This window comes from Nycticebus coucang, chromosome 3 (genome assembly GCF_027406575.1).
Source record: "Nycticebus coucang isolate mNycCou1 chromosome 3, mNycCou1.pri, whole genome shotgun sequence".
In the NCBI taxonomy this organism is placed as follows: Eukaryota; Metazoa; Chordata; class Mammalia; order Primates; family Lorisidae; genus Nycticebus; species Nycticebus coucang.
In genome coordinates, this window is record NC_069782.1 from 58,963,436 (window position 1) to 58,985,480 (window position 22,045).

The window sequence follows — 22,045 nt, forward strand, 5'->3', positions numbered from 1 at the left end:
TGAGCTGAGGGTATCTATGTCTGCTATGGGGGAGAGGACTTAGCACCACCTCCCTGACATTCTCCCCATGACCTGACCAGGGGGAAGTCCACCCCAACTTCTGCCCTGCCTGCCCCAGGGGGTCCCCAACATCCAGGCCACCCCTCCTCATGGTGCTACAGGCCCTGCCCTGGGGTCCACGCAACCCTCACCAGGAAGCCCTCCATGAATAAAACTCTGTCTTGTGTAGACTTCCACGTGCAAGTGTGTGCCTGTGTGTGTGTCAGTGTGTCTGTCTCCAGTAGTCCCTGCCCAGGCTTGGGAGAGGAGCCACAGTTCACAGGTCGTACCCAGCAGTGAGAAGGGAGACTTTTATTTTATTTTATTTTATTTTATTTTTGAGACAGAGCCTCAAGCTGTCACCCTGGGTAGAGTGCTGTAGCATCACAGCTCACAGCAACCTCCAACTCCTGAGCTCAAGCGATTCTCCTGCCTCCACCTCCCAAGTAGCTGGGACTATAGGCGCCTGCCGTAATGCCCAGCTATTTTTTGGTTGCAGCCATCATTGTTGTTTGGCAGGCCTGGGCTGTATTCAAACCCGCCAGCTCAGGTGCATGTGACTGGCGCCTTAGCGGCTTGAGCCACAGGCGCTGAACCAAGAAGGGAGACTTAACAATGCAGACAAGAGCCCAGGGATTTTAGGACAAAAGTACAGCCTCTCATGGAGGTTCTCAAAGCCACACTGGCACCTGCCATCCTGGCCACCATGGCCCTCCCATAACCTGTCGCTCTTCACACTCCACCTACACGGGCCTCCTTAAAGTTCCTCAATGGCTCTAGATCTCCTCGCCTCCCTCCCTGCCCCTCTTCACTTAGTCAACTCTAACTTACTCTTCAATGTCAGCACACAAACAGTGCCTCCTCCAAGAAGCCCACCCTGAGGCCACCTACAAGATGGGGTCCTGCTACCTATTTAGTCACTCTTCATGCCTGGAGAAGTTGCTGAGGTTTGCATACACCAAGCATGTCAATTGCACAATTGGAGTAGTTAACCCCGCCCCTTTCCCCCACCCAGGAGATTCAAGGAGAGACAGGCTTCTTCCATCCTGGTTGTCATCACTACTGAGCACAGTGTCTAGACGGCCTCTGGGAGAAGGATGAGTGTGTATCACCCCCATCCTCAGGTCCAGACCAAAGATAGACTCTACCAGGGTTAGGTTCTGTCTCAGCCAGGTGGGTGGGAAGGTGACAATCTTTTGAAACTGCCATTTACTCCATTTCAGGAGGTAACTTGTGTTTTCTGCTGGTCTCCCAAAGATCAGGACACGGAATAGGTACTCTGTGTGTCTGACAGTGCTGGGAGGTCTGTAGTTCCCATTTTACTAAGAGAAAACAGGGAGACCAAGTCATCCAGGAAGTAGTAGAGCTGGGGTTGTTAGATGCAGACTCGACATCCAAAGCCAGGGACCTGAAAGGTGCACCCAGCCCCTGGTTCCCTCCACTCCCCCGACACAAACACACACAGTCATACTTGGATCTCAAGGGTTGTTCTGGAGGTAGGTCCAGCAGCAAGGCAGCGCTGGAAGAGGGAGTTTGCCCAGGGCTGCCCAGAAGAGACATATCTTTAGTGGTACTTCCCTGGTTTTGGACACTGGGCAGCCCACATGCATCCTGGATGGCACTGAAGAGAGATGGTTAGTCCTGCAGCCAGCTGATATGAGTCCTCTTTGCTGCAGCCCTTGTTTCCAAGGAGTTGGGGAAGGGGCCTTGTAGGGTCTGGGAGTGGCTGCCATCAATCTTTGACCTCTCCCCTGAGGCTCAGAGCCCCAGGCTCTCTCCCCACCCTCTCCCTGCCCCCAAAGCCAGCTTCCCTCCCCCTTGGGGCGCGGCCCCTCCCGCCAAAGGAAGTGAGAGGGGGCTGTTGTAAGAGGAACTAAAGCCAGGAGTCGGGTTAAGGAGCAAGAGCATGGCCATGCCTGAGCTGCCCCCACGAGCCTCCTGAAGCTACACCCTGTCACGATTCCATTAGGTGTTCCTCTACCCCAGGACCCCAGACACCAACTCTCACCATGGTAAGTCCTTGGGAGTCCTTTCAAGGTGAGTTCTGGAAGAAGTGCAAGGATGCAGGGCACCAGCCAGGTGGACATGCCCTGAAAACCACCATCAGAAGGTAGGGTAAAGGAGAAGAGGGTGGAGGACCCTTGTTGGGGGGTCCCTCAGTGCAGCTCAGATGCCCCCAGCATCCCTTACCAGGGACCAAGCAGAGAGGATGGTAGGGTGTTGATGGTGACCAAGGATGGAGCAGTGACTAGACGATAAAAGGTGGCCCTGGCAGAATTACAAAGAACCTGCAGAGATGGGGCTTAGGAGACCCAGATGAGTGCCTCATCTCCCTGTGTGACCTTGGGCAAGTCACTTCCCCTCTCTGGGCCTCTCTGACAGACAGCATATTTGGGAGTCAATCTAGATATGGAAGTTGTTGTTCAGGGGTGTTTTGGTTGGAACATCAGAGGGTCTGTGAGTTCAGCTATTCTGCATCCACAGCTGGGAGAGGAAGCTATGTCTAACAGGCAGTAGGGGCAGTGACAATCTGCCTGTGTGGGTGATAGGTGGTTTGGCTGCAGTAATCGCAAAAGTGGGAGAGGGTGAGGCTGAGTGTCATCCCTGGTAATCGTCCATGCGAAGATGGCAGCGGAAATACTGCAGCCAGAGGTGTTGCTACCTGTTGAGCTTGAGGTCTGTTGGTGACAAGATGAGGGAGATTGTCACAATTCTAGGTCTAGACCCAGCAGTATCATAGCATGCACAAGGAGTTTACAGGCAGGGCTGGCAACACCCCGCAGCTTCATGCATCCGCAAACCACTTCAGCTTTCATTTCTCATCATTCTGTCAACGAGGATGAGAGCGCACGCCTGGGACAGGGACAATTGTAGCATTCTTGGCCGTTACAGCAGACTGGGGCACAGACAGGGAGGTGGGGTGACAGGCAGAGTTTGTGTTAATCAAAGAGAACATCTCACACTTGCAAGAAGTCTGCAATAAATAAGGTCTCCTCGGCCAAAGACTCTTCTAGGCGATTCATCACCAAAACACAGCTGAAGCTGCACTTGGGCTGGGAAACTCTTCCAAGTCCAACCAGAGAGGCTCAGCAGCTCAGATGAGCAGATTTTGATCAAAAGAACACAGGAAGAGATTTGCTACTTTAGAGAAAAGCAACCCCTCCCTAAGGAAGCCCTGCGAAATGCTTAGTCAACAGGTTGCTTGGCTGACAGTGTCTGCAGGGAAAAAAACACCCCTAAAAGGATGGTAGAGAAGAGGAGTGGAGCCCATCTAAGAGGCAGTGCCTCTGTCTGAGGTGTTGTGGTGGATGCCAGGAAAACTGTTGGAGGATTCAATAACACATTGTTTGTCAAGTCCTTTACAGAGCAGGCAACATTCACTTGATATGTGGTAGCTGCCATTACCAAGCCAACTGGATTTAGTGATGGAGATGGGTGGAGGTGACATTATTGGTTACTGCAGAGAGGTTGCTGTGAGTGGTTATTGTTGGGTTGTTGGTGTCGCTGATTGTGATGGTTGGTGGCCATTGCAGTTGGTCGTTGCACATTGGTGGTGACAATGCTCTTGTGGGTAGGCTGGTGGTGGTACTGGTGGTGGTCTTTGTTGACGGCTGGCATTTAATACTAGTCATTGATGGTTGGTCGTTTTCAGGTGGAAATGTCAGGGATACTTGGTGACTGACCAGTGTTACAGTGGCAATTGATGGTTGCTGTTATTTGGAGTTGGGTGGCGTTCGTAGTAGTGTTCATTTACTGTTGGTAGTTAATTATTTCTGGCAATATCGATTGGTAATAGTGGTATCAATTCAGTGTTGGTTTTTGAACAGGCTATGGTAAATGAGTACTGCTTAATGAGGTTGCTAATGGTAGTCAGCTGTATGTACTTGTTGATGGGGGTCTGAGATAGCATCTTGCTCAGTGGTCTAGGCTAGAGTGCAGTGGCAGGATCATAGCTCAGTGCAACCTCAAACTCCTAGGCTCAAGTGATTCTCCTGCCTCTGCCTTCCCAGTGGCTGGGACTACAGGTGCACACAACCACCCCCAGCTAATTTTTCTATTCTCTTAGAGATGGGGTCTTGCTATGTTGTCCAAGCTAGTCTCAAACTCCTGACCTTAAGCAATCCTCCTGCCTGAGCCGCTGTACTGGGCTTAGTATTGTTTTTTCTTTGTTTGGGGGCTTTTTTTTTTTCTTTGAGACAGAGTCTCACTTTGTTGCCCTTGGTAGAGTACTGTGGCATCATTGCTCACAGCAACCTCAAGCTCTTGGGCTCAAGCGATCCTCTTGCCTCAGCCTCCCAAGTAGATGGGACTACAGGCACCCACCACAATACCCAGCTATTTTTTTTTTTTTTGTGGAGACAGAGTCTCACTTTATGGCCCTCGGTAGAGTGCCATGGCATCACACAGCTCACAGCAACCTCCAACTCCTGGGTTTAAGTGATTCTCTTGCCTCAGCCTCCCGAGCAGCTGGGACTACAGGCGCCCGCCACAACACCCAGCTATTTTTTGGTTGCAGTTCAGCCGGGGCCGGGTTTGAACCCGCCGCCCTCGGTATATGGGGCCGGCGCCTTACCATCTGAGCCACAGGTGCCGCCCATACCCAGCTATTTTTAAAGACAGGGTCTTGCTCTTGCTCAGGCTGGTCTAGAACTCCTGAGTTCAGGCAATCCACTCACTGTGACCACCCAGAGTGCTAGGGTTACTGACGTGCGCCACCACCCCAGACAGACCTAGCATTGTTGATGGTGGTTGGTTATTATGGGTTGGTGTGGTGGTGATGATAGTGGGTGATCTTAAAGGAAGATGATGGTAGAATTGGTCGAGGTCCCTGTCTGGTGTTGGCTGGTGGTACTGGCATTGAGATTGCTACAAGTTTGTTTGGCTTTGAGGAGGACTGGGGGAGAGGGTGAAATGGCAACGTTTGCCCTCAGTTCGTGATGATGGTAACAACAGGGTCTTGGTGATTGTTTTTAAGGTATGATCACAAAGCAGGGAAAATAGGGATGTGGCTGCATGATCCAATGAGTCTTGGAAAAGGCCAAGACTCATAAGACCTGCAGTCCATCAACCACAAAGGATGTGGAAAGCAGTGTATCAGGGAGAAGCAGATTTCTGCCTTAGGGACTGGTCTACCATCATCTCATCCCAGAGGCTCTTCCCTAACAAGCAGAAGGAGCAAAATTGGGGTTCCCCAGCTCCAGCCTTGGTATGGGAGATTTGAGGAGGTAATGACTAATGGCTGGCAATCTCCAGTGACTAGAGAAAAAGCTCCAAAAGACATGTTGGATAATGGCCTCTAGCCAAGTCCATAAAGAAACTGAGTCCCAGCTCAGCTCCAGTAGTTCAGTGGCTAGGGCACCAGCCACATACACCTGAGCTGGCGGGTTCAAATCCAGCCCAGGCCTGCCAAAACAACAATGACAACTATAACCAAAAAATAGCCGGGCATTGTGGTGGGCGCCTGTAGTCCCAGCTACTTGGGAGGCTGAGGCAAGAGAATGGCTTAAGCCCAAGAGTTTGAGGTTGCTGTGAGCTGTGACTCCATAGCACTCTACCGAGAGCAACATGTCTCTTTGTTTTGTTTGTTGTTTTGTTTTTTTTTTAGAGACAGAGTCACACTTTGTCACCCCTGGCAGAGTGCTATGGCATCATAGCTCACAGCAACCTCCAGCTCTTGGGCTTAGGTGATTCTTTTGCCTCAGCCTCCCGAGTAGCTGGGACTATAGGCGCCCGCCACAACACCCAGCTAGTTAGACTTTGTCTCAAAAAAAAAAAAAAAAAAGAAACTTAGCTCCCAAAGAGGGGAAGACCCTACAAGTCTTTGGAGACAAAAATATTGTTTGCACAGTGCAGAGATGCAAGGTGTGGCCTCAGAACCCCACTGAGCTGGGAGCAAACTTCAGGGGACCAGGGCAGGAGCTGGGAGCTGCAGTAGATTCACATCTCCTGCTGGCAACCACAGCTCGCTGGACCCTTGAAAGGAAGGAAGTGGCTATTTTGTCGCTCTCTCCAGTCTGTGGCACTTGCTCTTCACTGCCCACTGGGAGCAGAGAACCTAAAATGGTTGAAGATAATTGTCCAGCCCTTCCTCCTGGCCCTGGGACCTGGGCCAATGGGACTGGCCAGATCAAGCTTATGCTTCAAAACTTTTGTCTCACTAAATTGGCACAGCAGCCCTGTGAGGTCTGCCGTTCCCGTTTTCCAGATGAGGAAACTGAGGCAGTGAGGTTAGACACCATACAACCCAAAGTCTGAAAGGTCTTTGTAAACCAGTAAAGGTCGTAAGGTCACACTGTTCACAGACACCTGAACCATAACCTCTCCTCCTCCTACAAGATACTCCTGAGTGGCACCTGTAGTACAGTGGTTATGGCGCCAGCCACATACACAAGGCTGGTGGGTTTGAACCCAGTCTGGGCCAGCTAAACAACAATGACAATTGCAACAACAAAAAAAAACAGCCGGGTGTTGTGGAGGGCACCTGTAGTCCCACCTACTTGGGAGGCTGAGGCAAGAGAATCACTTAAGCCCAAGAGTTTGAGGTTGCTGTGAGCTGTGACGCCATAGCACTCTACCCAGGGTGACATAGTGAGACTTTGTCTTTAAAAAAAAGGAGAGAGAGACTCCTGGGGTGATGACCTGACCCCCATGTGCCCTAGGTTGTCCCATTCTTCCAGCCTCACTTGGACCTAGATTCTCTGTTTCAAAGATACTAGAATCCTGGAATCTCCTCATACCCCCAAGGCCCTCTTGGCTGATGGTCCCTGCTGCCAGCACCAATTCTGCCTGGGAAGTCCATGTTGCAAGACCTGCCTCCCACAGGAAGGCCCCCGCCTCTTCTCAGTGCTCCCTTGGGCAACTGGTGTCACCACTTACAGAACACTGAGCCACCCCAAGGGCAGGGCCCAGACCTGGTCCATCTAAGCCTAGTCTTCACATAGCCCCATGCACAGGGGCTCAGGTATATTCACTATTCACTACAGGGCTTGAATGCCCACCCTCAGCCCCACAGAAACCATCATCTTGACCTCAAACAACCCTTCCCCACACTGACACTAAGAAAACTGTCCCCTTCTGCCTTGGGGTAGATAGAGAGACCTCTCTGAAGAGCTGAAGGAAGTAGCTACACCTCCTTACCACCCCAGCCACCTCACGCCCCTGACAGCCTTTCACAAGAGGCCTAGCAGGTTGAGTCATACTTGGCTTGTGGTCAACTGCACAACCTCTTCACTGCATCCCCACCCCCAAGCAAGGGAGGTAGGAACAAAGATTTTCAACTTAACCCATGCAGACTTGGAGGCAAGAGAGAGAGCGATCTGTGAGACAAGGCAGGAGGCAGCCTGATCCCAATGGCACTTCATTCATTTATTTATTCAATGAGTATATACTGATCAGCCCCTACATCCAGGCCCTCTCTGTCAAACACCAATTACTTAAATACTTTGGGGACCATTGGCTGCAATTTTCTGAGGCCCCTCAGTGCATCTTTTCTCTGCATTCACCCATTTTTGCCTCTCAGTGACTTTTATGGAGGATATCATTATAGAACCCACCTGACAGATGGGGAAACTGGGGTCTGGAGAAGGGAAGTGGCCTCCCTGGAGTCACACAGTCAGTCAACTGCCAAGCCAGGCCTGGAACCTGATCTGTTACATGCCATAATTCTTGACTATCACCCCCCATACTGTACTCACTTGAGCAAAACCCTCCCTCTTTTCAATACAAACAATCTATACATTTTTTTCTCAAAGTGGTGGTATTATAGGCATGAGCCACTGCACCCAGCCACCCTATGAGTTCTGTGATCAGCAGAGCTTGGAGCAGCTGGGGGGCCCAAGGGGCCTAGGGCAGGATAGAAGGGAGAAAATGGGAGGAACTACAAAGTCAAAGAGCCACACAGCTAGATGAGGGAAAAGGAGAAGGACTGGAAGAGGAACTGAGTCAAGGCCAGGAGAGCCGAGTGGGCCAGCAAGCCCAGACAGACACAGCTGGCCTCAGGCCTCTGACTCCAGCAAGGGGAAGTAGCCTTGGTTCTCAGCTCAGCCCCAGGGACCAAGAAGCATAAAGATTGAGCTAGGGACAGACAGCCTATGTGTGTCCTCCCCGTGAAGTCCTCTCTTCCTGCACCATCATGTTCCTGCTGTGTGACCTTGAGGAGGACGACTAACATCTCTGTGCTGTAGTTTTCTCTTCTGTAAAACGAATCCAGTGATAGGACCAACCTCAACATCTGTGTTAAGAGACTGGAATGAAGTAATTCATGTAAGAAGCTTAGACCACTAGCACTTTAGGAGGCCGAGGCAGGAGGATCACTTGAGTCCAGGAGTTCTAGACCAGCCCAAGCAAGTGCAAGACCCTGTCTCTACTAAAGACAGAAAAATTATCAGGGAGTGGTGCTGGGCGTGTGTAGACCCAGCTACTCAGGAGGTGAGGCAAAAGGATCACTGGAGCTCAGGAGTTTGTGGCTGCAGAACAAAAAAAAAAAGGTTAGGCCAAGAGACCAGAGCGTTTGCCCACAATAAGTGTGAGTCGGTGTCAGCTGTTGTACCATTGTTGTTTTGTTACTGTTGTCACCATCCAATCTCCACCCTCCAGCTCTTCAGAAAGAGAACCCACTTCCTGTCCTCCCCACCAACTTACAGGGCTGTGTCTGTCCACACTCTCCCAAACATCCCCTTAGGGAAAGACCATGAATCCCCCACTATCATCTGCTCACCAGGCCCTTAAATGGCAGCAATTTTTTCTCTTATTTTTTTTCTTTGAAACAGGGTCTCACTCTGTTGCCCAGTCTGGAGTGCTGTGGTGTCTTCACCGCTCACTGCAGCCTCCAACTCTGGGCCCAAGGGATCCTGCCTCAGCCTCCAAAGTAGCTGAGACTATGGGCACTTGTCACAGTGCTCCACTCGTTTTTCTATTTTTAGTAGAGATGGGCGTATCGCTCTTGCTCAGGTGGGTCTCAAACTCCTGACCTCAAGCAATCCTCTAGCCTCAGCCTCCCAGAGTACAAGAATTACAGGTGTGAGCCCTCATGCATGGCTATGAATGATACCATTTCACTCCCAATTTTCACCATCTCTCTTCACCAACATGGTCTGGCCTCTCCATCTAGAAACAAGAAACACATGTTCCCCTGACCCCACATCTCCCCAACCACAGACCTCCCACCCAACCTCTTTCCCTCTTCGCTGTCTCAGCCAGGTACTCTGAAAGCCATCCTCACTCCCTGTCTACACCTCCACACCTCTTAATCCAAATTCTGACCTTGAAGCTGCCGACACCCTCCTTGGGGCACCTCTGAGTCTCCAGGAGCACCTCTAACTCTTCCAGTTGTAATTGATGGCTCCAGACCAGCCCTTGTCCCAACACAGCCTCCTCCATGTCCCAGTTGCCTCCCACCTCCCTGGTGGCTCCCACTTAGCCTGTCTGCTGTGGGCGACATTCTCAGCCTCTGTGCACCAAGCTACTACTCATGGCTTTGTTACCCGTCTCCTTCTCAGTGCATCCAGGGTAGTCGAGTCCTGGAAAATGCAGTGGATATCAACCATGCAAAGAATAAATAGATTTGTAGCTGGGTGAAGTGGTTCATGCTTGCAATTCCAGGACTTTGGGAGGCCCAGTCAGGAGACCAGCCTAGGCAACATAGCAAGACCCCATCACTACAAAATAAGTTTAAAAATTAACAAGACATAAGTCCTGGAAAATGCAGTGGATATTGACCGTGCAAAGAATAAATAGATTTGAGGGCGGCGCCTGTGGCTCAAGGAGTAGGGCGCTGGTCCCATATGCTGGAGGTGGCGTGTTCAAACCCAGCCCCAGCCAAAAACCACAAAAAAAAAAAAAAAAAAAAGAATAAATAGATTTGTAGCTGGGTGAAGTGGCTCATGCTTGCAATCCCAGGACTTTGGGAGGCCCAGGCAGGGGACCAGCCTAGGCAACATAGCAAGACCCCATCACTACAAAACAGGTTTAAAAATTAACAAGACATGGTGGTACACAGCTGTAGTCCCAGATACCCAGCAGGCTGAGATGGGAGGACACTTGAGCTCAGGAGTTCGAGACTGCAGTGAGTTACTATGATGCCACTGCACTCCACCCTGAGCACAGAGCAAGATTCTTTCTCTATTTAAAGGGGGAAAAGAATATATAGATTTTCTCTTTGTATTAAATACATAAAACTGTTTGGCTCCAGGTTGCAGTGGTTAACACTGGAAGGCATCCCTCACTATAGCCTCATCCACACACTACATGTCAGCGCCCATCTGGGACCTCCTGAGGTTGGAAACTCAGACAGTGCCAGGCCCAACAAAGTGCCAGGGGCCAGGTGCGGTGGCTAACACCTATAATCCCAGCACTCTGGGAGGCCAAGGCAGGAGGATTGTTTGAGGCCAGAAGTTCACGACCAGATGAACAAGAGCAAGACCCCACTGCTCCTAAAAATAGAAAATCAGCTAGGCACTGTAGTAGGCACCTGTAGTCCTCAGTTACTTGGGAAGCTGAGGTAAGAGGATCGCTTGCGCCCAGGACTTTGAGGTTGCAGTGAGCTGTTATGATGACAGCACACTCCAGCCTCGGTGAAAGAGTGAGACTTTGTCTCCAAAAAAAAAAAAAAAGTGTCAGGCTTGTTTGAATGAATGAGTAAAGGGAGGAGAGAGTGAATGGATGATCGGAGGCAAAATCCTAAAGGGCCCTGAGAACCCAGCAAAGGAACTGAGATGTGATCGCACAGTCTGGGTGAGCTCAGAGCAGGGAGTGTGGCCGACTCTCTCATGCTTGGGAACACTCCTTCAGACACCCTGGGGTAGATGAGGAACACGTGTGGAGGTGGGAAAGCAAAGGAGGGATTTGGGGCGAATAGTCTACCCAGTCCTTTCCACCTCTAGCTGCCAGCCATATAAGTGACAGACCAGAATTCTTTGTTGAATGGACAAATGGGAGGATGACAGGAAGCCACAAACAGGTTTTCAGCCTTGAAGAGATGTAAAGAAATTATCTGACCTACTTTGTTTGATTGTAGGTCATAAGACTACCACTCCAGAGAGGGCCTACCTCACACCCAGAGGAAGGATGCTGCTCGGAGAGGCTGAGAAGAGTCTAGGCAGACAGGCCTTGCTGGGTCTCCCCACTCAGGCTGTTAGTATTAGATTATACTCTTTCTTTCCGATCAAATTTCTACTTGGCTGTCCATACTTTGTTGAACCTACGCATAAAAATGGACAATTTTCCCTCTATCTTTAGGTCCTCATTCTGAAGGTTCCCATGTACACACATTAAATAAATGTGTAGGCCTTTTCTCCTATTGATCAATGTGCTTCATGTCAGTGATTTTTCTGAGAACCTGTAGGGAGCCAAGAGCCTTGGTCCCTACATTAACCCTTCTCTGCACCGCCTGGCCTCTTGTGGGTGCAGGTGGGAGAATCTGTTCTTTGCTGCCAAACTATCTGGGTTCAAATCTCCCACATCCTTGGAAACAATATAACCTTGTCTTTGAGCAGGTGTCTTTTGTCAAACCCCTCTACCTTTTGGGCCTCAGAGTCCCCCCAGTCTACACCACACAGAGATGACCTCTGGCAGTCTGGCATGATGTAAGTTCGTGGTGAATGTTAATTCTGTCAAATGCTCCTCAGCCTGGACTTTCCTCACAGCTACTAAGGCTGGGAAGGGGCCCAAACCCTGCACCCTGATCTTATTCTCCAGAGTGGGTTCATCCTCACGTCAAGCCTGGGCAGTGGGGCTGTTTCTCCCATTTTACAAATGAGGCAAATGAAGCTAATTGTAGTATCAAATCAGCCATCCAAGAATAGAACACAGATCTCCCCCATGCCAAAGGCTAGGCTTATTTAATCTCCATAGGCATTCCTCAGCAAATCCTCCCTCTGGCTGTCAGAATGTTCAGTATCTGACCACGTACCTCTCCCACCCAACCCTTCTCAAGAACGTCCCATGGCTCCCTAATGCCCCAGGAATGACTGGCTCCCCCTGTGCCCTACAGTTGCCCACCCTCTCTTGCTTATTCCCAAACTGTACCCTCTCAGCCCAGCATATCCACTTTCTTTTCCTGGAATCTGCTGGCAAACAGGAGTCCTCTTTAATTAACTGATTTCAATTCCCAGCATCCTTGGTTCTAGGGGTCCTTCCCTGAAGGTGGGTTTCTTTCTTTACCTTTGTCCATTGTTCACTGAATAGATCCTCCTTGCTAGGGCTGAGAAAAGACTCCCCCAATCTCTGTCTCCATGAGCTCCTGGTCTGGGAGTCGGGGTGGGGGGCTTCCTGGAGGAGGAACATCTTATCTGAGCATGAGTTCGTCAGAAGAGGGCGCTCCAGCTCCGTGCCTGTAGCTCAAGCGGCTAAGGCAACCAGCCACATACACCTGAGCTGGAAGGTTCAAATCCAGCCCAGGCCGCCAAACAACAACGACAGCTGCAACCAAAAATTAGCCGGGTGTTGTGGCGGGCGCCTGTAGTCCCAGCTACTTGGGAGGTGGAGGCAGGAGACTCGCTTGAGCCCAGGAGTTGGAGGTTGCTGTGAGCTGTGATACCACAGCACTCTACCCAGGGTGACAGCTTGAGGTTCTGTCTCAAAAAAAAAAAGATATAAAAAAAGCAAAAAGTGGCGGCGCCTGTGGCTCAGTGAGTAGGGCGCTGGCCCCATATGCCAAGGGTGGTGGGTTCAAACCCAGCCCCGGCCAAACTGCAACAAAAAAATGGCTGGGTGCTGTGGCGGGCACCTGTAGTCCCAGCTACTCGGGAGGCTGAGGCAAGAGAATCGCTTAAGCCCAGGAGCTGGAGGTTGCTGTGAGCTGTGTGGTGCCATGGCACTCTACCAAGGGCCATAAAGTGAGACTCTGTCTCTAAAAAAAAAAAAAAAGGTAAAAAAAAAAAAAAGAAAAAAGTTTATTTTCTTTTCTTGGGGGAAGTTACACAGTATATGAAAGGAAGAAGGGGATGTGCAGAAGAGGATCCACATTTTTATAGGGAGAAATGGTAAAGAATAGTCAATGTTGTAAGCTGATAACAGGAGATGGCTGAAGCAGCTGTGTCTGATTTTTTCCTTTTTTTTTTTTCTTTTCTCTGTGAGACTGGCTTATCAGAGTACTTGAAATGTCTTTTGGGAAGGAATTGAGGCAGAGAGCTCAGAGCCCTACTGTTTGGTCAGGGCTCTTTGAGGCTGTTTAAAACAAACTCTTGGCTGGGCATGGTGGCTCCTGCCTGTAATCCTAGCACTCACAGAGGCTGAGGCAGGTGGATAACTTGAGCTCAGTAGTTCAAGACCAGCCTAAGCAAAAGCGAGACCTCCTCTCTACTAAAAATAGAAAAACTTCCAGGTGTTGTGTTGAGAGCCTGCAGTCCCAGCTATTTGAGAGGCTGTGGCAAGGATCTTTTGAGTCCAAGAGTTTGAGGTTGCAATGAACTAAGCTGATGCCACAGCACTCTACCCAGGGTGACAGAATAAAAAAAAACCCTCTTAAGTAAAACAATTTAAGATTGTTTGATCAATCTTGATCAAACAAAGGGGCAGTTGTGATCTTTCACTTCAAAGGGGCAATTATGTGCTGTGAGTTTATCCCCCTTCCTTTCTGTTAGATTATTTATTAGCAAGCCCATCCTTTCAGCCTATTTGCTGGGCTCCTCCCTCACTGAATGGAGAAAGTTTGAGCCTGAGAGAGCCAGGTGTTCAAGACACTAAAAGAATCAAATCAGTCTAAGAGGAGAGAGGACCAGAAAGGCTTACCTAGAGGAGTGTTTTTTGGAGAGCCTGTGCCTAATTCTTCTCCATAGGGCCTAACGTAGGTGTCATGTGATGAGAAACTCAGGGAGGAACTGAGATAGGATAGTGGGACCCTGGGAAAATGCTGGAGCTGCTGAGGAGTGAGGCAAAAGCACCTGAGGACAGAGACGACCTTGTCAGGGCCAGCAGGGACACTGGGCCAGAAGTGGAGGGTGGAGCTGAGGAACAGGGTCATAGGTGGGCACAGAGCAGAGGCCACACCACATGGTGGCCTGAAGGAGCTCAGAGTGACAGGCTGGTTCACACGACCACAGGAAAGGAAGAGGAGTGGGAAGAAGGAGGCCACTTCCCAGCAGCTCAGATGCCACAGAGAGGTCAAGGACTCAGTGCAGACCTGGGCAGAGAGAGGGGAGCTGGGTAAGCAAGGGCCTGGGAGTGTAGAGGGAAGTAAGAAGCAGGGTGGGCCGGCTCCCCAACAAGCCTTCCCGTTTCCTCCTCTGCCACAGCTACAGAGCCATCCACTGAGAGCTCCCGTGCCCTGCCGAGCCTGGCATCTCTCCTGGAGGGGCAAAGCGGGTACTCAGTGTAAGAATGGACATACAGAGGGACAAAAAGAGAGGACTCAGAGAAGGATCTGAGCTGTCCTTCTGTCTGGGACAGGGAGGATGAATTGGACCTTGCCCACCTCTTGGTGTCCCCAAAATGGGGAAGGAGGAACAGAGGTGGAGGACAGCCAGGCACTGGTGTCCCGCTGAGGGGACTCACCCCCACCCTGAAATTCTCACCCCCAGGGCAGCAAGGAGCGCTTCCACTGGCAGAGCCACAATGTAAAGCAGAGTGGTGTGGATGACATGGTGCTGCTGCCCCAGATCACCGAGGACGCCATCTCTGCCAACCTCCGGAAGCGCTTCATGGACGACTACATCTTTGTATCCTGGGCCATGGACACAAAGGCGTTTGAATGAGCAGAGAGAGGAATGGGCAGTGTGGGCACTGGGTGATGGGACAGGGGCGGATACAGTGACAACAGGGCTCTGGTTTGGGGCCACCGTGGCTCCCACTGCTCACTCTGCCCTGGGGTAGCCTAGCTGCACATAGCACATCCCATTCCCCCAAGGTGCATCCGAGGGTCTCTATATCTTTCTCCGATAAGGAGAAACAATGGGGCTCTAGGCAAGCAAGATAAGGGCACAGGGGCCAAAAGGGTCCATATCCTACCAGGACACCTTAACCACTTCCAGACCTATATTGGCTCGGTGCTCATCTCCGTAAACCCCTTCAAGCAGATGCCTTACTTCACTGACCGCGAGATTGACCTCTACCAGGGCGCGGTGAGGCAGCAACAAAGTGGGAGACACAGCCCCAGGACCCCACAGCCTCTCCCTACCCTGGGCTGAGACCCGATCTCCCCCACCAGGCTCAGTATGAGAATCCCCCACACATCTACGCCCTCACGGACAACATGTACCGCAACATGCTCATCGACTGTGAAAACCAGTGTGTTATCATCAGGTACAGGGCGGGAGGACACAGGCCCTGCTAAGCCCCTGCTCAGACACCTCGGTCCCCCCACAGGGAGGTGTCCCGGGAACTCCCAATCTGAACACAACCTTGCTCTCTCTCTACCCAACCCCCTGCTTTACCTTCCCTGTCACCATCTGACTCATGATATATTTTATTTATTCCTTCTGTTATTATCCATCTGTTTCCTCTAAATTTCAACTCCATGAGGGGAGGAGGGCAGGAATTTTTATCTGTCTTATTCACTCTTGTATCCCCAGTATGTGGAAATAGTGCCTGATACACAGTAGGTGCTCAACAAATGAATGAATGATCAAGCACTAAAAAGGCCCTTCCCCTTTCCACCCCCAGTGGAGAGAGTGGAGCTGGGAAGACGGTGGCAGCCAAATACATCATGGGCTACATCTCCAAGGTGTCTGGCGGGAGAGAGAAGGTCCAGGTGAGACGAGGAAAAGGGAAAGATGGGTTGGGTAGTTCAGCCCCACCTAGCCCCACACCTGGCCAGTCTGACCTCTTCCCTCCCCACCTGTCTCTGTCCCCAGCACGTGAAAGATATCATCCTGCAGTCAAACCCGCTGCTCGAGGCCTTTGGCAATGCCAAGACGGTGCGCAACAACAACTCCAGCCGCTTTGTGAGTCTCTGCCACCCTGCCTGGAGCAGCGGCTTCTCTCTCTCTTGTAATTTTAGCCAATGTCTGCACATGGAAATAATAAATTCCTACATTAAGATGTTTTTACTTCCCTAAAATATTAGTTTTGAGTTCTATTTTTATTTTGTAATATTTTGTCACATAATTGTATTTTAAGTATTTGTCCCAACATTTTCAAAAATAAGTATAGAGAACACCTATGTGCCCATCTCCTGGATTCTATCATTACCACCTTACTATACTTGCTTTATTTCATCTATATCTATTCATTCCCCCACAGTATTTTCTGATGCACTGCAAAGTAAGCTGAAGACACCATACCTTTCCCCCAAACACTTCTGTATGTAGATCATTAATTATTGCCCATCATAAATTTGCAGCTTTTTTATTTCTTTGTATATATTTGCATATAGCAAAATATATACAGCGTCTGTAGGGTATGGGTTCCAGGTTCTCCTTCTGATATCACAATCCAAGGATGTTCCAGCTCCTTATGTGAATAATGTCATATTAGCATGCAATCCTCACACATCCTCCCATATATTTTAAATCATCTCTAGATTACTTATAATATCTAATTCAAGGTAAATACTATGTAATGGTTGTTAATACCACATTTTTATTTATATTATTTTATTGTATCATTATTTTTTATGGATTTAAAAAAGTATTTTTGATCTGAAGTTAGTTGGATCTGTAGACCTGGAACCCTCAAATATGGATAGCAGGCTATATTCAAAGTTGACCATTCACTGAGTTTGAACAAATGCATAGGGTGGCGCCTGTAGCTCAGTGGGTGGGGTGCCAGCCACATATACTGAGGCTGGCAGGTTTTAACCTGGCCCAGGCCAGCTAAAACAACAATGACAACTGCAACAACAACAACAACAAAAAAAAAAAAAATAGCCGGGCCTTGTGGTGGGTGCCTGTAGTCCTAGCTACTTGGGAGGCTGAGATAAGAGAATCTCAAGCCCAAGAGTTTGAGGTTGCTGTGAGCTGTAATGCTGCGGCACTCTACGCAGGGTAACATAGTGAGACTCTAGGCTCAGCGCCTGTGGCTCAAGAGGCTAAAGCACCAGCCACATACACCTGAGCTGGCGGGTTTGAATCCAGCCCAGGCCCACCAAACAACAATGACAGCTGCAACCAAAAAACAGCCTATGGTGGGCACCTGTGGTCCCAGCTACTTGGGAGGTGGAGACAGGAGACTCGCTTGAGCCCATGAGTTGGAGATTGCTGTGAGCTGTGATGTCTCAGCACTCTACCCAGGGGGACAGCTTGAGGCTCTGTCTAAAAAAAAAAGAGAACAAATGCATAGACCTGTGCAACTCAAACACTTATCAACATACAGAGCATCAAAATCACCAGAAAGTTCCTTCTTGTCCCTTTCTAGTCAATTTCTGTTCCCATCGTACCCCAGAAACAACCATTCTCCTGATTTCTTTTTTCACCATAGATTAGTTTCAGCTGTTCTGACACGTCATCCATAAATAGAATCACGTTTTCAAACTACTGCACAAAAACACAGATGAACCTCAAAAACATTATTACATTTTATTTTATATAATTTTATTGTGCAATAGAACAAGTTTATGCTACATATTACAGATGTCTAATTGTGCAACAGGATGATATAATTTGTGTTGTCATTGGAAGGATGTGGCAGAAAGGAAAAATGAGGGAACTTCTCTGCTCTTCAGCCTCTGGCCAAAGCACGATCCAGATGGTGTCAGAGACCAGAGAAGGCGCCTGAGTGGCCCTTGCTTTGGGCTCAGGGAGGGTAAATGGGAGACACCCAGAATCATTAGGATCAGTAGCATCCTACAGACACACAGAGGGGCTTCAGAACTTGCCAATAAAATGTGATGTTTCTGACCAGTAATCCCAGCACTTTGGGAGTCTAAGATAGGAGGATTACTTGAAGCCAAGAATTTGAGACCAAGCTGAGCAACATAGTGAGACCCTGTCTGTACAAAAATAAAGAACAGAAAAATTAGTGGGGCATGGTGGGATGCACCTGTGGTCCCAGCTACTTGGGAGGAAGAAGGATCACTTGAGCCCAGGAATCTGAGGTTGCTGTGAGCTAGGCTGATGCCACTACACTCCAGCCTGGGTGACAGAGCAAGATACTGTGTCAAGAAAAACAAAATGTGATGCTTGTATATGCCAGGCACATGACTGGGCACCCAAAGTGAGGGCTTGGAGCATCAGAAAGGGAAGAAAGAGCATCATTGGCCCAGAACACAGACTGAGCACAGACTAAGTAACAGCTAATGAAAAAGGCCAAGTCAGCTGGGTGCAGTGGCTCATGCCAGTAATCCTAGCACTCTGGGAGGCCAAGGCAGGTGGATTGCCTAAAGCTCAGTTCAAGACCAGCCTGAGGAAGAGCAATACCCTGTCTCTACTAAAAATAGAAAAATTAGCCAGGCATTGTGGCAGGTGCCTGTAGTCCCAGCTACTTCAGGAGGCTGAGGCAGGAGGATTTCTTGAGCCCAGGAATTGCAGATTGCTATTGAGCTAGGATGCCACAGCACTCTCTACCCAGGGTGACGGAGTGAGACTGTCTCAAAAAAACAAAAAAAAGCAAGTCATCAGAAAGTAGGAGGTAGAGAAAAGCAAGTCAAGATCACATGGGAAGAGGGGCCAGACTTATAAGAACCACCCTGATCCTTCCCCCACCTGCACCCTGGAGACCCTGGTGGGGGGTTGGGAGGGGCTGACACAGTTCTATCTGGCTCAGGGCAAGTATTTCGAGATCCAATTCAGCCGAGGTGGGGAGCCAGATGGAGGCAAAATCTCCAACTTCTTGCTGGAAAAGTCCCGTGTGGTCATGCAGAATGAAAACGAGAGGAATTTCCACATCTACTACCAGGTGCAGGGAAGGGGGCTGTGAGGCTGGGATGGAGGGAGCCCGACTTGGACCCCAGGGAGGGGAGACAATGGGAAGGTTGGTGTGCAGGAGCCTGAGACAGGGTGGACCCCAGGGTCCAGGCAAACACCAGATGCCTGAGCATCAGTGTATCCTCAGCTGCTGGAAGGAGCCTCCCATGAGCAGCGACAGAACCTGGGGCTCATGACGCCTGACTACTATTACTACCTCAACCAATCGGACACCTACAAGGTGGATGGCACCGATGACAGGAGTGACTTCAGTGAGACACTGGTGAGCACCAGCTGCCACTCCAGCCCCCAGCCAGACTCTCAGCCCAGGGAATCCTCCTCAGTTACAAATCAGTAAACCAAAGCCCAGAACAGTGCACAGACTTACACAAGGTCACACAGCAAGTGGATGTAGGTTGGGGGGGGGGTGTCTTGACACCCTGAGTCTGTGCTGTGGCCCTTGAAGCCTGTCACCTGGAGGCAGGGTGGAGGCTAGGATTGGAAGAGGCTCAATTTTTGTCCCTGTTCTGCCCACAGAGCGCCATGCAGGTCATTGGGATCCCACCCAACATCCAGCAGCTGGTTCTGCAGCTAGTGGCAGGGATCTTGCACCTGGGGAACATCAGCTTCTGCGAAGATGGGAATTATGCCCGGGTGGAGAGTGTAGACCGTGAGTATGGGTGACAGAGAGAGTGGGGTGGGGGCTTATGTGTGTGTGAACCACTTCCTCCTGGTTCAGCCCTGGCCGGGTGAGAAGCCATAAGGACAATGGGCCAAGATGGGGAGAGGAGGCCCCCACATGAGGCCCAAGAGGCTGACCACATGCCCTCTTTGCCCTGGCTGGGCAGTCCTAGCCTTCCCTGCCTACCTGCTGGGTGTTGACAGCGGGCGGCTGCAAGAGAAGCTGACTAGCCGCAAGATGGACAGCCGCTGGGGTGGACGCAGCGAGTCCATTGATGTGACCCTCAATGTGGAGCAGGCAGCCTACACCCGCGACGCGCTCGCCAAGGGGCTCTATGCCCGCCTCTTCGACTTCCTTGTGGAGGTGGTGGGGCCCAGGCTGGAGTGCTGGGTGGATGCTCTGGGATAGTAAACATTTATGAGGCAGCTGGTATGTGCCCAGCCAAGTGGGAGAGACAGGCTTGACTGTCATGATCTTACCACTTCCTGGGTGTGAGGGCTTTCAGCATAGGCAGCAAGTGTATCAGATGGCTTTGGTGTGGAGTCCTGGGAAGAGGAGGCAATGTGGGGATGGAGAGAGGTGGGTGCATTTGAAAGCCATGAGCAGGGCTTTCCAGGGGATAAAGGGAGGGATGGAATGAGGGTGGAAGGGAACAGGAGACATGTACAGCACTTAGTGCGTGCCAGGCACTGTTCTAGCCATTTCATACGTGTATGGACTGATTTCGTTAATCCTCAGAAAAAACACTATAAGGTAGTTGCTATTATCAACCCATTTTAAAGATGAGAAAATACTCCAGGTGCAGAAGCTCATGTCTGAAATCCCAGCACTTTAGGCCAATGAAGGAGGATCACTTGAGGCCAGGAATTCGAGGCCAGCCTGGGCAACATAGCAAGACCTCATTTCTACAAAAAATGAATTTTAAAATAAAATGAAAGAATAGAAAAATGAGCTGGGCGTGGTGTGCACCTGTAGTCCTAGCTACTCTGTAGACTGAGGCAGGAGTATCACTGAGGCCAGGAGTTTGAGATTGTGCTGAACTATGATGATGCCATTGCACTCCAGCCTGGGTGACAGAGCAACACTGTCACAAAACAAACAAATAAATAAATAAGAGAAAATAGAGGTGTGGGGAGGTTCAGCACCAGAGCCAGATCCACAGTCAGAAACTGCAATGCACGAACTCTTTTGTTTCCCCCATGGGAATAGGGCTATAGGCAGAGCTGGGGGAGAAGCTATCGTGGTAATCGTGGGTGAGAGTTTATCTAGAGGGTGGAGGATAAAAAGGTGCAGATCTGACCTCTCCCCACCTGCATCTCAGGCCATCAACCGTGCAATGCAGAAGCCACGGGAAGAGTACAGCATTGGAGTGCTGGATATCTATGGCTTCGAGATCTTCCAGGTACAGCCCCCGCCCCTGACTGGCCCACATCCTGACTTCCCTGGAACCCCCGGGGCAGGCCAGTGGCCACGAGAGCCTTCAGCATCAGCACACCAAAGGAAAGACGCTTTTCTTCCCTCCACAGAAAAACGGCTTTGAGCAGTTCTGCATTAACTTTGTCAATGAGAAGCTGCAACAAATCTTTATTGAGCTCACCCTGAAGGCCGAGCAGGTGGGCAGAGGCAGCCAAATGGCCAGGCACATGGGAATTATGGGGAGGGAACATGAGGGTCACTAAGCAACTTGGGGACACCCCAGCCCCTTACCTGTTCCCACCTCTCTCTGCCTACCTGTCCAGGCTCTATCATGATATTTCCTTGGGGATATTTTCTTTTCTTGTTTTTTTTGAGACAGAGTCTCACTACGTCACCTTAGGTAGAGTGCCGCGGTGTCACAGCCCACATCAACCTCAAACTCTTGGGCTTAAGCGATTCTCCTGCCTCAGCCTCTCAAGTAGCTGGGACTACATGCGCCCGCCACAACACCCAGCTATTTTTGTTGTTGTTGCAGTAGTTGTCACTGTTGTTTAGCAGGCCTAGCCAGGTTCAAAACCTCCAGCCCTGGTGCATGTGGCTGGCGCCCTAACCACTGAGCTACAGGTGCCAAGCCATCATTGGGGATATTTTCTTCTGCTTCTAAAGCTTTGACAAAGACTGGGCAATAGACTTTGTTCATCCATTTGATGATTATGTATTGGGTACCTGTCATGTCCCAGTCACTGTTTAGGGTACAGGGGAGAGACAGCCATGATAAGAATCCCTCCTGTTGTACGCCAGCAAGTCTTTATGGATCTGTCTTTTATACTGGTTCTATGTGAGAATACAGCATCAAAATAAATGGGAAATGTTTAGTTAACAAGAAAGAAAGGGAGGGAGGGAGGAAAAGAGGAAGGAAGGGAAGGGAAGGAAGGGAAAGGGAGGGAAGGGAAGGAAGGAAGGGAAGGAAGGGAGGGAAGGGAAGGAAGGAAGGGAAGGAAGGGAGGGAAGGAAGGAAGGGAAGGGAAGGGAAGGAACGGAAGGGAAGGGAGGGAAGGGAAGGAAGGGAAGGGAAGGGAAGGAAGGGAAGGGAGGGAAGGGAAGGAAGGGAAGGGAAGGAAGGGAAGGAAGG

At 50.2% G+C, this 22,045-nt stretch overlaps 1 protein-coding gene across 5 annotated transcripts in view; it reads left to right on the top strand.

The window, feature by feature from the left end:
• Positions 1-22,045, top strand: part of MYO1F (myosin IF) — a 52,546-nt gene that overhangs the window by 3,734 nt on the left and 26,767 nt on the right. For 2 of the 5 annotated variants that reach the window (XM_053582431.1, XM_053582430.1), the window contains 11 exons: positions 14,556-14,693; positions 15,006-15,095; positions 15,182-15,276; positions 15,637-15,724; positions 15,828-15,917; positions 18,676-18,807; positions 18,964-19,098; positions 19,353-19,485; positions 19,664-19,860; positions 20,819-20,899; positions 21,024-21,110. In XM_053582431.1, the coding sequence (XP_053438406.1) occupies positions 14,556-14,693; positions 15,006-15,095; positions 15,182-15,276; positions 15,637-15,724; positions 15,828-15,917; positions 18,676-18,807; positions 18,964-19,098; positions 19,353-19,485; positions 19,664-19,860; positions 20,819-20,899; positions 21,024-21,110 (1,266 nt within the window). Of the gene's footprint in view, positions 1-1,485; positions 2,052-11,053; positions 14,182-14,270; positions 14,350-14,555; positions 14,694-15,005; positions 15,096-15,181; positions 15,277-15,636; positions 15,725-15,827; positions 15,918-18,675; positions 18,808-18,963; positions 19,099-19,352; positions 19,486-19,663; positions 19,861-20,818; positions 20,900-21,023; positions 21,111-22,045 lie in introns of those variants that run through there. The other 3 variants (XM_053582434.1, XM_053582433.1, XM_053582432.1) reach the window with 3 other exon arrangements.